General features: G+C 42.2%; 1 protein-coding gene across 6 annotated transcripts in view; it reads right to left on the minus strand.

The window, feature by feature from the left end:
• gus (splA/ryanodine receptor domain and SOCS box containing gustavus) overlaps nucleotides 1-15,026 on the minus strand; it is a 161,819-nt gene that overhangs the window by 69,247 nt on the left and 77,546 nt on the right. Inside the window, exon 1 of one of the 6 annotated variants that reach the window (XM_019057398.2) lies at nucleotides 401-639. The exons of 2 other annotated variants lie outside the window; for them this stretch is intronic. In XM_019057398.2, the coding sequence (XP_018912943.1) occupies nucleotides 401-573 (173 nt within the window). In that variant the 5' untranslated portion in view covers nucleotides 574-639. Of the gene's footprint in view, nucleotides 1-183; nucleotides 640-15,026 lie in introns of those variants that run through there. 3 more of the 6 variants (XM_019057399.2, XM_019057400.2, XM_072298834.1) reach the window with 3 other exon arrangements.

Below are 15,026 nucleotides of genomic sequence, written 5' to 3' on the forward strand. Positions count from 1 at the left end.
AACCAAAGTGAACGAAAAAATTAATTTAAACATATCCCTCGTATAAAATCATAATGCGTTTCAGAGGGAGGCAAAATTCAAGCAATTAAACAATAAAAAGTGATAAAAATTACAACTTAAGCAAAATTATAGAAAACAATGGGTGTGGAGGGAGGGGACGGGGAGGACTCACAAATACCGCACCTTTTAGAATTTGTAGACATCTGAGCACAAAAATTTAAGGGTTTTCCGTCGAGAGACAGCACACACGAGGTCCGAAAAACTGGAAACTAGTCGGTGGGTCCGGGCTCGGAGCGCGGTTCGTATCCGGCGCCGCGGCGAAGGCGCGTTCGCACTCACAAAGCGTCGGGAAACAAAGAGGGCAGAGAACTGAGAAGAGATTTTGGAAAATTTCGTTTACCTTGCTTCCATATCAGCAGCCCGAAATGTGAGAAAAGCCGCTGGGCACACCACAGGTTCGACGGGGATCAATACGCGGGTCAACTCATGCAAGGGTTTATGATAGACGGGTTCGTACATCCACAGATAGGTAGGCGGTGATGGGAGCCAGAACAGCGTGAAACCTGGTATCATGACACCCGCCTCACTCCACTGTTCACTCGACACTCGTCGATTCCGCGGCTCCGCGCTTCTCGGCCCGCCAGAGCGCACCGCCTTCGCTTCCTCGCTCCGTCGTTCCAGTCCGTTCCACTCCACTCCGTTCCCCGATTCCCGCGGCCCCCCCACCGAGGTGCCCGAACCGCGGTGGCGCTCCCGTCCAATCCCAGACTGCCTCCTCTCTTTGTCTCGTACGCCCTTGAGCCGAGAGCTTATACGTAAGGTTCCTCTTCTGCAATTTGACATCATCCTCGACGAGCAACGTTGCCAGCCTCCCTTCTTTAGCGCCGTGAACTTTGACGAAAGCCGCCGCCGCCACCGCTCTTTCCATCCATGCCGATCAGAGTAACGTCCGAGTGACCTTCGGCTCCTTTCCAGGCTGATCTGTCTGTCTTGCTCTCACTTGACCTCTAAGCACGGCTATCTCTTTCGATAAGTAGATCCGATCCAGTTAGCCGAAAGGAACCTCGTTTTTTGGGAAAAAAAGGGTCTGCTCCAAAGATATCAGTTGGGTCCTGTTTCTGGAATGATTTCGTTATTGGGGAATCTGAGAGAGGACCTGATCTGCCCAGAGGTTGAACTAACATCCAAAACACCACACATCCCGTTTCTATTATCAAAAGTTGCAGATACGGGAACAAAATTCTCACTAAAATACCAATATTTTGACGAGAATGCTCTTAATGTGCCTCCACCCTACAAGTCATTCCCCTAAAACTTGACAAATATTAGGGCCAAAAGTGCGGTTCGGCTAGGAAGATTGGATAGGCCGCTAAAGAGTATAAAGTGATTGAACGGGACTAAACTTACTGGAAGCAACCATTACTACTGCTAAGCCCATTACATTGCATATCAAGGTATTGAAGGTGCACTGGCCACGACGAGATTGGAATGGGATCATCAAAGCCAAAAATAAGAGATGCGTATTTGGGCCTCGCTTTTTAACTTATCCCCCAATTCTAAGCCACACTTTATTCGCAGCTGGGAGCGGAGTGTTGCAAGTTGCGCCTTCAATTTTGGAGATACGTAAAACACGGGCATCAATCGAGCAAGAATGTACTTATATCTCGGGCGCGCGATGAGGTGTCCCTTATTTTTGTAATTTGAGAAAAGTTAAGGTTAAGTTTGTTCAAAATATAATCAGCGTCCAAAAAGAATAATCATTTTCAGAAAGAGAAAAAAACTCAGAGGTTCTTTTCCCAACAAACCGGAAACAAACATAAAAAAATAACCGTATATACCTATGTATTCAAGCGCGAAACTTTCCGCAACCAATGAGGAAAAAAAGGCGTGATCTTTTCGAATGGTCGGAAACTATGTTTGCTGAGTCGTGCTGAAACGGCGGGGCGACGCATGCTCTGTGTTGGGATTCCTGGTGCGCTAAAACGTATTCGTTCTAAAATTCAAATTTTGAAGGCTGACCCTGAGTGTCGGAACACGTTCTTTTTCATGTGCGCTTCGCCTCCTCGCACTGAACGCGGTTGTTCTCAAGCTACGATTCCACAGGCAGTGAGTGCCTCATCGCGAATTTGGCCGCGCGAAGTTCACCTAGCGCGGCGTCGCACCTGGTTGCTTAAAGCCGAGCCGCGCGCCCAATTTCGCGTCGCCAACTCCCTGTGAAACGGTGGGTTAGTACGCCTGGCGCGGACTGGCGCCGGTGCGGTGCGGCGCGGTATACTTCTCCCCAGTCAGAGCGTTTTTTTTTTTTTTTTTTTTTTTTTTTTTTTTTACCGCTTTACTAAGGGATTTTTGACTTTGGAAGTTTTATCTATTTCTGAAAATTATTTAGGTGACTTTCATAAGGTTAAAATTTTCAAAGTTAAGAAAACTCATTGTTCTGTTCTGTAGACCCTAACTAGATGAGTAGTACCGTAAACGAACTTACTCGATAGAATTAATAAGGGTATCATACAATACATAGGGCATCGTTGGATTGGTATCAATTAGGTAATCCGATTGGGGTGGGGTGATGGGTACAGCTACATACCTGCAACAAAAAAAGCAATTCGTTAACACTATTATTCGTTATAAAAAACAGAGATCAAACTTTTCGTGTGTTCAGATGATATAGTCGACGTAATGATTTAAAATCCGTTCACACATTTCTTCCCTGGTAAAAATTGGCGATAAGAGCTGCGTTTCAAAATACCATAGGAATTCTTATAGCCGGCTAAAGAAGGCTACAGAAAATCATATAGCTGGCTGTAGGATGCGGAGAAAATCATGCGACCGGGCTATACGAAGCGATAAAAAATTATGCAGCCGGGCTATAGTTCCTATCGCCGGGCTTTGCACTTTATCGCCTGACTGTTGCTTTTTCGCCATCGATTATAAAAGGCTACGAGAAATTGTGTAGACATTCTTGTGCTTGGGAAATCATTAAGTTTGATACGGAACCACCTTAATATTTACAAAACACACATTATATTTTCCTTTAATACATATTTTTTTTCATCAATTAAAATGAGAATAATCCATACAGGATGTGCAAACATTTCAAAATCATGAGTTGAATAACGCTGATTTTGCCAGATTAAATATTAGAGCCTAACACAAAGCGGAGCGGCGACGCACTGGCGCCTACAAACCTAACAGGGATACTTCACGCATTGCGCAACGCGTGAAGTATCCCTGTTAGGTTTGTAGGCGCCAATGCGCGTTTCGCGCTGGCTGCCGCGCCGCAGCGTGCCACGGCGCTTGAAGCAGCTATTCCAACGTTTAGCATACACGTTTAGCATACACTTTATCGCCTGGCTGTTGCTTAATCGCCATCGGCTATAAAAGGCTATACGAAATTGTGCATCCGGCTATAGAAGCAATTGGAAATCTTACAGCCAGCTGTAGGTCTATGGTATTTTGGAACACAGATTCTACTGCCAATTTTTACCAGGGTTTCGCCTGGATATGTCCAACTCAGCATTGGTCCAAGCGTGCAAGTTGGTAAACTGCTGGTTGGACATCAAACAAGGAGTCCTAAAATTTCCTAATGGACCACTACTAAACAAGGTAAGAATTTAAGCATTGTGATACATGTTTTTTGACTAGAATTTCACGTAAAACACGATTCTTGCGTCGAAAAATACTGTAATAAACTCTTAACTATGATTTTGACGTTTTTATTTCACATTGGTTCCGGGAATTTTGAATTGCCCGCGGTCACAAGAAACGCAATTCTCTACGTGAGTCACATTCGCGCACTAACAACAGTTTTGGCAGGCTTCTCAATTGAGCACTGTTCCATTCCCACCCTTTTTCGTTCAACTTGTGAACAATTTGCTGTTGCCGAGCCAAAGCGTCAAGATTGAGGTTGTCAGATTTTTACATCGCAGAGATTGTCATGGTAAAGTTAAGTAAGCGATTTGATTCACGTAGACTATTGTGTTTTCTTGAGTGGGAAGTTTGAATTCACGCATCAAAAAACATTAAATATCTTGATAGAGAATTTGCAGGTGTCTTAAATTTTGAGAATTTCATCTTTGAAATAATATTGCTTAGAAAATTGAGTGCGAGAATATTCTTGGTTTCTAAATTGGACAATGATTGTAGGAAATATGACAAAATAACCGAATCCGTAGAGGTACACGTGTTTAAATGGGAAATGCCGCCAGATGAGTTCATAGGGCGGCATATTTTCTAACTTTTAAATAAATTTATCTCCCATTTCCCACGTCAGAAAAAAATATGAAGAATACTGAGAGCTCAGCTCATTGGGCACTCTCAAATGAAGCAATAAAATTTGCGTGTGCAAATTCTCCATTAGGAATCAATTTCAGTAATTTTCGTTGCGTAAATCTTGTTCTACATGAAATTTTGGTTAGGAAACATGTATTAGGATACTTGACGTCGTACCGTGTCTAGTGGTCCATTCGGTTCGTACATCCATCCCCGGCTGTAGCTTACTTGCAAGCTCGATCCAGCCGGCAAAAAAAGACCAGGTGCGGCAGATACGCGGAGAACTCCAAGTTTTTTAGGGGCAGGGGGGGGGGGGGGGGGGCAGAGGCGAGTAAAAAAGGGTTTTTAGCCGGACTGGGCGACGAGCGAGGCAGGGACCGGGCAGGGAGAGGGGCGGAGGGTGTCAGCGTGGGTGTAGATCGTATGGAAACCGAAGGCACGGCGAGCGAAGCAAAGTGGGGACGTAGTATTGATCCCGGCGTAAAAGCACGACAACGTAACAACACGGGACCGGAGGCTCCGGGGGCGAAAGCTGGCAACGCTGCTTTTTATTAGAGGGACCAAAGGCCACACGATTGCCGCTTCGAGCACTGGAAACCGTGCGGTGTATCGCGGCGGCGCGTGGGGTTGAGGACTGTCGTGGCAACGGCGAGGAACGGAGGGGAGCTTGCCAGCTCCGTTGCTGAGTCACCGAGCTTTCGATGCATGGGGGTTGTTTTTTCAATTTTCTGCCGGGTTGGTTTATTTTATTTTTAATTTCGGATGGTTTGTTTGGACTGCTTGCGAACTTCCATAGAATGGAGGGTTTGTGCGCGGTGTCGACAATGGCCCACTGGACAAAGTACAAAATTGAGCATTCTGATACATTGTCGCTCTGCTGGCGTAAGGGCGTATCCATTCCTGCATGAGCCCCAGGATGTATGTATTTATACATAAAACAGGGCTTTAGTGGAAATTGAGGTACGCCCTTACGTCATAGGGGTGACGACGAGTCTCTCTACCAAAATTTCACGAGGAACACGATTCAAGGAACGAAAATTACTGAAACTATATCGTAATCAAGATATTCCATGTTTCTTGACGCGTGCATTCAAACCTCCCGCTCATGAAAACTCCAGGGTTTGCGTGAGTCAAACCGCTCACTAAACGTTACCGTGGCAGTCTCTGCGATATGAAAATATAGTAGCCTCGATCATGAGACTTTGGCTCAGCTATAGTAAATTGTTTACACTTTGAACAATAAAGGGTGGGAAAGGAACAGTGCTCGATCGAGAAGCCTGCCGAAACCTTCATAAGGCGCGATTCGACTCGCGAAGAGTATTGAGTTTCTTGTGACCGGGCAATTCAAATTTCCCGCTAGTAATGTACAATAAAAACGTTGATACACCTTGTTAGAAGTTAATGTCAGTGAATTCCGATGCGAGAATCTTGTTCTACGTGAAATTCTGGTTAAGAAACATGTAACAAAGTGCTTAAATTACTTACAGGTACTTGAAATTTCCGCAAACTATTGAAGAGAAATGGTCTCTAAGCAAAAGAAGATGAGAGTAGCCCGGTTTCTTAAACCTGATTTCTCCTGAATTTTTGCAATATCTGACGAATCGAGGTTTTCCCGGGTCTTAGACATCATGTTTAGAAAGCGCCTAGTTTCTTTCCGCGAAAATTGAAGAAAAATAGCATGAACACTTTGAAAATAACAATGACTGCTGCCTGCAATTTGAAAATCCGTGCGATTTTTCACTGCTAAAGTGATCGCGGACACACCCTTACCCCTGTCAAGAAGATGTTTCGATTAGTCTCCTCTTTAGAAATAGGAATTAAAAAGAACATAATAAAAAATTTGGAGACATTGCGATGGAGACTCGTGTGTTTTAACATTAGCTATCAATAAGCTAGAGCCACAGCCGCGGTTGTACTGGGTTCATATGCGCTTGAAGACATAACATTCTCGTTCTTATCTTATTGTAATTCGAAAAAGAAATTTGAAACGCGACAGACCATGTTCAGTATCTGGATTTTTGTTAACTTCTGGCACTGATTCACTTTAATTAATATCCCGATCCGATTCAAATCTGTCGCAAAGGCGTAGAACTGCCTGGGGAGACTCGAGTTAGGTTAGATTGGGTCACGCAACTAAATCAGCTTCGCGGTAATGCGGGAGGTGTCGCACGGAATTAAAGGCGCATGGCGCGCGACTTGTAGGTTGCGCAGCTTTCTTCTGCAACTGTAATTATGGCAAGTTTCTCTCAATTCCTCTTTGGCACACTGTGTACTGTGTACGAGCAGCAAATCAATGGCTACAGTCGACAAATGCGCTATTTTAATTCCGAAGTTGCGAATATCCCCTGCTGTTTAATTTTTATTGAAAGGAAACCAAGTGACAATAATTCTTGGAATTGATGCTTCTATAATTTGAATATATTCACAGAGAATATCAAGGAGTTCAGCCAACAGCTGCTAAGGGGATGGGGCATTTGGGGTTGAAGCATTTTATGTTAGTATCGTCACCGTGAGAGCTACATCACTTAGAGATTTAAAAATTCCTTTCTCAATGCCTTGTCTTCGGTCATCAACCAAGGTCTTCTTTAAGATTCTTGGAGTATAAAGTTTGTCCATTTTTAGAACGGAAATTGATAAAAAAGAGCTCTTCGAAAATGACAGCAACCACTGCTTTTGAAAATAACAGAGATTCTTCACTGATTTAGTGATCGCGGACACATTCCTGTAAATATATTTTAGTTAATTTTTTCATAAAAAATCAAAGAGAAAAGAAAAAAAGAATAGAAATCTCTTGACGTTGTAATAGATACACATTTTTCAATATCAGCTATCAATAACCTAGATTCACGGCAATTATGGTAATATTGGGTTGATCTACACTTAGAGGCGTAACATTTTCGCTTTTAATAGACGATCAAAAAAGAAATCAGTGATGCAGCAGAATATGAGCAGTATCTAGATGTTTGTTTGCTGGTGATATATTTTCACTTTAATAATGATACCGACCCGATTCAAATTGGTCGCAAAGGTCCAGTGGAACTGTAACAGTGGACTCGAGTTAGGTTAGATTAGGTCACGCAACTAAATTAACTTCGCGGTAATGCGGGAAGTGTTGCGGGAATTGAAGGCGCGCCACCGGTAGATCGCCTAGGTTTCTTCGGAAGCTGCAATTAACGGTGAGTTTTTAGTTTCTCTTCTTTTCTCTTTGGTACACTATGGACTGTGTAAGAACAGAAAATCGATGGCAAATCATCCCCAGAAGTTCTTGAGTACAACATTTGATGTAAATACAAAGTTTAAGGATACCAAACTATCAGTAAAGTCCAAGCCATTGACAAGCTGCACGGTTGAATGTTGAGCCTGGAGCCAGTTGATATAATTTTCCTCGGGGGTACTTCCTGTCATTTTGAATCATTTAGAGCAACATCCACTTTTTATAGGATTATGAAAGCTCTATGAAGCCTAAAATGGTTGAGCTTATCAGAAATGCACCTTCCAGTGTTTCTTACGATTGGTGTAAAGTATTATAGATTCAGGGTTCAGCTGCGGAGATTTCCTACAGTAACTACTTTAAAGTAGAAAACTGCTGACCCTATTTTCGGCGAAAGGCCTCCTCGGCACTAAAGTATTGGATCGTGGACGCATAACTGAGCAATCGCTGCGACTAGATAGAGCGAATTTATGGCGAGAATATGAACACGTCGAAACATAGAGTTCCTGAGGTTTTAAAGGGTAGTCAATCTTGCCATTAAAGACACAAGCAAGACGTCGCAGACATTATTTCAATTCAAAAGCCACACCAAAATGGCGGAAAATGTTAATAAATGCGCGTCTCTCGCAAAACTGAGAAAGTTGATGCATAAAACAAAGTCCAATGCGTGCTTCAATCATTTTTGAAATGGCAGGTGGCAGTAATTACAATTATATGAAATTCAGAATGATTTGAGTCCATAATTCGGCTCTGCCCTTTTGGGACCAAGAGCTCCATGACTTGATGAAACATAACCTCCAAAATTACCGACATGTCCATACTCTGTATTGTGCGCTTGTACAGCGTGGATTCAACGTGGAAGTGAAGCGTGAACCTGGCCGGCCGAGTCAAGAAGATAGCGCTGACACGCCGAGCAGCACCTCCACGCCAAGAGGAGCGAGTCGACATTCAAGAGAGGAACGGCGCGGCGGCCAGGTGCAAAGCACAATAGATCACTTCACCTGAGTTGGGCTCGGTGCAGGCTCAGACGCTGCATGGCCTTGGCGGAGCGCCTGGGGGCTCGGGTTACCCTGCCCCCCCTCGTGTCCCCTTCCCTTTTGCACACACCAGGAATAACCCCCCGCACCCCCGGCCACACCCGCCACCGCAGCGCCGGCAATCAAATCCGACGTCCGATGACCGTGGCCAAGGTAAACATGAGCCTGGGCCAAGGCTCCCAGGTTGTGCCATTAAATCAGAGTCTTTCACAAGGGTATAAATCGGCGGAAAGGCGCAGTATCAGCATTAGCTGGCAACAATGGCCTCGGCTGACTGCATTGTTGGATACCTGCGCTGTTGCGCAGCTTCGATGCCAACCTACGAGTCACCTTCTCTTCATTCATTCTTCGTTCACGGAGAGTAAAAGGTAAAGAAGAAAGTCACGATGACGATCATCACCGCGAGTTGCGGGACTCATTTTTTCCTGAATATACTCGGCATCATGGGAAAAATGTTCCAAGTGCAAACCTCACAAATTTGCAACGCTCGACTGCACATTTTTTCGAAAGCACGTCTTAAAAAACTTTGGAGGTTATAATAATGAATTGAACTGTATTTTGCAATTGGGAACTACTATTTTAGGCTCATCTCAGAAGTAACATATAAGTTTCCCTCGGCAGATAGGTGCTTTTGTGGGTGAGCCAGAAATTATTATTCCTCATTGTAAAATGTAGTTCAATTTATAGTAACTATAGGTGAAAAAAGAGGCACAATACGCAAAATATGCTGGCAACAAAATAATCTGCATTTAATTTTTTTTTTTAAAAAAAAACTGGTAATATGATGGTTAAAAAGACTTATGACTTAAATTATTCGACTTTTTCCCCCAATTTTTAATTGTAAATCGTTTCTAAATTACGTAACGCTCTAGGGGGGACCGAGCGTTGCGTAGCGCCATTTAATTTTTACGTGTGAAAGGATAGGCACCTACGTCGCTAGAGCATCACAAAGGGGGAGGGGAGGGAGGGATCAAACATGCCGAAAAAAATGCGTTACGAAAAGGAATGGCCCCTTGGAAAACTTTTGCTTCTTACCCTGCGACTGTCAACTCCACTTTCTAGGCACGGTCAAAGGTTCTGTATAAGCGACGAGACCTTTTGAGAGGTACATTTTGAGAGTCTCTTCTTCGGGGTTAAGCAATTTACAGAATCCACTTGGAATACACGAGGACTAGGAAATGTTTTCTTGCTGGAGGTAAGATTCTGTAACGCCACGAGGATAGATTTCCACTATTTTCCTGTCCCTTCGCCGACTCCGATTTTGTATCCCTGCGATGTTTCGCTCAATACGGCAATGATGCGTTACGCTGCGCCGCCGCACAGTGAGAGAGAGAGAGCGCATAGGGAGAGGTCGAACACAGTGTGGAATCCTTAAAGCTTACATCTTCGTCAGTACGAAACGTTAAAGTTCAAAACTGATTTCATTGGCTTCGTCGTAAAATTGCCTTTAAAAGACACCTCTGAAACTTTGAATTGCAACGTAATAAACATTAAAATTCGCGGTTTTAGTAGAGAATGTCATTTTTCGACCCCTTTCATCAACTCAATCCACTGTGCGCCGTGACTACCCTCGCCCTCGCTCATCAGCTCCTTGGTCGAGGCTCCCGACTCCACTGACTCGTCTTCCACCGAGGATCTGACAAGACTATTGCCGTGCCGAGGAAAAACATCGTATAAGCTATCAGACGTTGCCAAATTTCCTATGGTAAGTCACGAATTTTTGAGAAAATTTGTAAGTATTTTTCCTCCAATTTTTCGGATAATTTTGATCGCAATTTCACCGAAAGTTCCTGAAAATTTCAAGGAAGAATATTCATAACTTTCTTCAAAAATAAATATTTTCTGGTAGAAAATTTGGCAACATTCGAATGCCCATACGGCGTTTTTCCTTAGCAGGGCAGACTACCTGAGGATCGAAGACTGGATGTCGGTGCATGCCGCTGCAGGAGGGACACCCTTGCCCCCTCCCCTAAAGCCGTAGAAACCTGGAGCGTTCCCTTCAAAGTCCGGCAACGTCAGTTCCAAGCTTACCCGAGCCTGGCTCACAATAATGCTCACACGATATTGAGCCAGACTGGGGATATTGTGACGCTCCTATTGTTAGCTTCTACAGGTGTTGACTGACGATAGATACCTAGTATAAGATAGGTGCAGACAAAGGGGGAGAGGAGATCTCCGATTCTCCAGATCTGATCAAAAGTGAGTTTTTAAACCTGACTTCCTTCCAGCAGGGTGTCTACTAAAACAGGCCGGCAAAAAATCAGAAATTTAGTAATCTTCTACAGAAATTTCCCCAAAATTTGGTACCTCCTCATCAAAAAAATGTCAGTTCCAAAATAAAAAAATAATTAAAATAAAAATATCACTCGTTAATTCACGCGAAATGAAGTAGCTACGAAAGACGAAGCTCATTGGTGGCCTTCAGATCAACCGGCTGCACATTCGCGATTTCGCGAGAATCAATGCGCAAGGGATTGCGTACATTCCAGGCGTTATTTGACATCAAAGTCTCCTCAAATTGATGTATTCAATGTTTAAGCTAGAAGAAAAACTGCCAAAGTTTCGAAATAAAATTCCTTGACTATTAGAGAACTTATTACCCTGCGAAGTGCCCAGGGGCGTTAAACGTAAAAATGATGAGCAAAATGGCCGCAAAAATTGACTCAACCAACAAGATCACCCTCCGTTTTTCCTCTAGGAAAATTCATGCCATCAACTCTTGAAGTTTACACAGCGATATTTAGGTAGACTCAACAGTTTAACAAAAATGTATGTTTCCTCTTAGATGTAGTCGGGGTTTAAAGCCAATGCTCATCACGCCGGGTGAAAAAACTTGGGTGGGTCGTAGCTGGGAGCAGGGAAAAATACAATGGAAAAATAGAATGAGATATCCACCGCGAGGGATTAAAAAAATATTTGATAAATAAAGTTTTGTTGACGACTGAAATGCGTGTTCCGATGCAGAAAGGTAGATCGAAGTTTCACACTTTTTCAAATCAAACAAACAAAAACTAAGGAAGTCCGTGCGCGACCTATGTTTTTATCAATGAATTATATTATCGTGTGACGTAACGCTTCGATCAAAGCTCGGCGAAAATTCCACTAAAGCTAAGGCAAATATCGGAGCTGATAAATGTTGAACTTATTTTTCCCGCGCAATTTATGCACACGGTGAATCAATGAATGAATCAATCAGGGAAATTCCACAACATTGACAGGTCTTGGATCGATAAAAACACTTTATCAGGCGCAGGCGATGCGTTTTGGAGGGGCCCTCGGAAAACAAAGAAATGTCGCTGTAACTCGGCAACGGCTTGCATTTCTGAGCTTTGTCGCCAGGACTGCCGTACTAAGGAAAAATGCCGTATTAAAATTCGAATGTTGCCAAATTCACTCTCAGCGAATATTTATTTTCGAGGAAAGTTATGAGAATTTTTTCATGACATTTTCAGGATTATCAGACTAAATTACGAATAAAATTCTCTGAAAAATTGGAAGACAAATACAAGTTTCCCCGAAAATTCATGTTTTATAAAAAGAAACTGAGCAACGTTACAGATTTTGTACAGCGTGTTTCCTTAACACGGCGGGGGAGGTGCGACTCGAAGTTATACGTAAAGTCTCAGTGACGAATTGCAACGTATTGGCACCTTCAGTTTTATTTTGGCGAGACTTCATGTGAGCGATGTCTAGCGATTGAGTTGGTGTTAAAGGTGGGCGATTTTCACGAGTTCAAGTTCTGTTTCATACTCAGAAAAACATGGCAGACACTGTACTGATTAATAATGTTTTTTTTTTTTTTTTTTTTTTTTTTTTTTTTTCTTCCACAAGACGCTTTGGATTAACTTTACACGTCATTTTCATGTGAACTATTTAATCCGCATGTGCGATTCATTTACTCACTTAATTAAAATTTGAATAGATTTGCTTTATGATTCTCAAAGGGATTCACCTGAAAGCGACGGAAAATAGTCAGATTCTTCGAAGAGCCATCGTTCTAAACCGTAATTGCCATGATTAATATACAGAGGTGAATGTACAGATAACTTTAGGGGATCCATTTGGCGAATTCAAGAGTGTCTGGGGGACATCTCCCAGATCACAAGAAGGGGGGGGGGGGGGGCTCGGAGGACCTCCCCGGAAATTTTTTTTGAACAGAACTTTCAGATCGAACTTAAAGCAGCTTGAGTTTAAGAAGTGAGACATATTAGAGTGTTCAGCATTCTTTTTGAATGTTCAGTATTAAGGAAAAGTAACGAAGATAAGAGGTCAGGGGCTTTAAACTCAACAATATTTATTAGGTAACTGACGACGACCCCTTTCCCCCAAAATGAAAAAAAATCTCGATTAGGTCCTGAGACCACGAGATAAAATTTTCTGTTACGTTACTTTCACTCTATTAATCTCTTTCTTCCCTCCCTTTTTGGCACGCGGGGGTGGGGCATGCCACCATGCCCCCCATGAATTTCATCTCTGGCTTGTGAGTAATTTTGAGAGGCTGTATTCGTATTAAGGAAAAATTAACAGGCTCGTTTTGCTGGAGCAGCATATGCAGTTCTCATTGACTAATAATAATTTACTGCTCTTGGTTGACATTTCGCTTTGCAACGAGCGTCAATATGACAATTGCTGCCTGAAAAACGTTAGCGCAACGATGCATGACATCACGTACATCGATAGCAAGAGTGGCGTCGAGCGTAACGCATTCTGGGTCGGACGGGTCACTGGATGCGGGATTCTGGACGTTCGATTAGCGAGACGGTGATATTCGCCCATTGCCACCGATGTGATGAATGATGACGCTTAGGGTGGCTCAGTTGCCATCTCAACACACCGTTAAAAATAATTATCATCTGTTCCCGCGTTTAAGCTAAGATCGAGTCGATTTTGCCTTTACTTTCGAGTTAAATTCGACTACACTTCAATTCATTTTACTCTAACTAATTCTACATTACTCACGATAGAGAATCTGCAAGTATTTTAAATTTTACGAATTTCATCTTTAAAATGGTACTGCTCGGAACACTAAAAACTAGGATATCCTTGGTTTCTAAATCGAACAATTATTGGAGAAAATATGACAAGTAATATACAGTAACTATTAATGTTCTAAAGATACTCAAATTGCTTATCAGAGCATTATAGACGAACATGTCAGAGTGAGATTGAAACATTTAGTAGAGAAATATCATCTGGCTAATGCTACGATTTCACCAAGTGAACAAGACCGAACTGCTGAAGGCAATTATTAATTCGCCCAGGCTGCTCACAGTACCCATTTCTATTAAAGTATAATTTAATGTCTGCTGCATATATGTATTTTAGACTCCTTAAAATTATTATGGAAATCTGAAATTATGTTTAAAACTTTTGGACGTAAAATTAAATCGTTAAACGTCATTCACAATATCGCCCAAAGAATCCTCTTGAAACATTGGCGAAAATTGTTTTATTTAAAAATTTTATACACCCATTATATACCCATCAAGAAGCATTGATTAGAGGGATGCAAAAGCAAAAAGTAGAGGAAAAAGTAATGAGAAGAGCTGTATATAATTAGCAAAACCTTAGTTTTTATAGCGTTGCTTACAAGAAAGTAACAGAATAGCATCGATTAAGTTGAAATACAAAGGAATGCAAAGAACGCCCTCAGTTCAAGTATCCAAATGAAAGCACACAATATCTTAGCAGAATGACTTTTAACGATATAGTCACATTGTAAGCCGAGGAGAAGGAACACAGGCTACGGAAGATTACGCTTATCCCGTCACGAGTAAAAAAAAAGACTTTTTCTCTGAAGTCGCCTGACGCTACAGTGAAACAAATATGTAATGGAAAAAATAAAATTGAGAGGAAAATATGTTATTGGAAAGAAGTACGCGAGAAAAAGTAATCCTCTGGGTTTTAAATAGCTCCTCAGTTCAATTCAGAATGAATTAACTAACTCTCGAAGATAAAAAGCGGTTTTATTGAGAGGAGAGGGAAAAGACAAATATTCCTCTTTCTACCTCAGACGTCAGGTGGTTGTTGACCTATCGAAACTGGCTCCTCAAGAGTTCCTCAATTTCTCATGAAATCGTTTAGATCAATTGTAAAATTAATATCAGTTACATCGATAACGTCTAATGTCGTCATGGATAACGAAATGTTCAAACACCCCTGCGACAATAAACGTCATCCACTACGTCATCGATGAATTCAACGAATCTTCTAAACTCCGTTCTCGTCTCTTCTATTCAGTATTGGAAGTAAATACGTTCCTTTATTTGAAACTCATTTCAAATAAAATGAAAGCGTGATTCAATTTACTTATGAATTAATTGATAGTAACACTAATTTAAGACGTCGTAAATGCGGAATATTGTATTAAAACGTCCTAGGGAGGCTCCCCCCCCCCCCTTAAAAGATAGACTTTTATCACAAGAAAAGTCCTCCACGAGTACTTATGGTACTCCTCCCTTTTTCCCGGGTGTTAGTTCTTACGAGGAGAAAAATTCTCTATCGGATCA

Source organism: Bemisia tabaci, chromosome 1 (genome assembly GCF_918797505.1).
Source record: "Bemisia tabaci chromosome 1, PGI_BMITA_v3".
In the NCBI taxonomy this organism is placed as follows: domain Eukaryota; kingdom Metazoa; phylum Arthropoda; class Insecta; order Hemiptera; family Aleyrodidae; genus Bemisia; species Bemisia tabaci.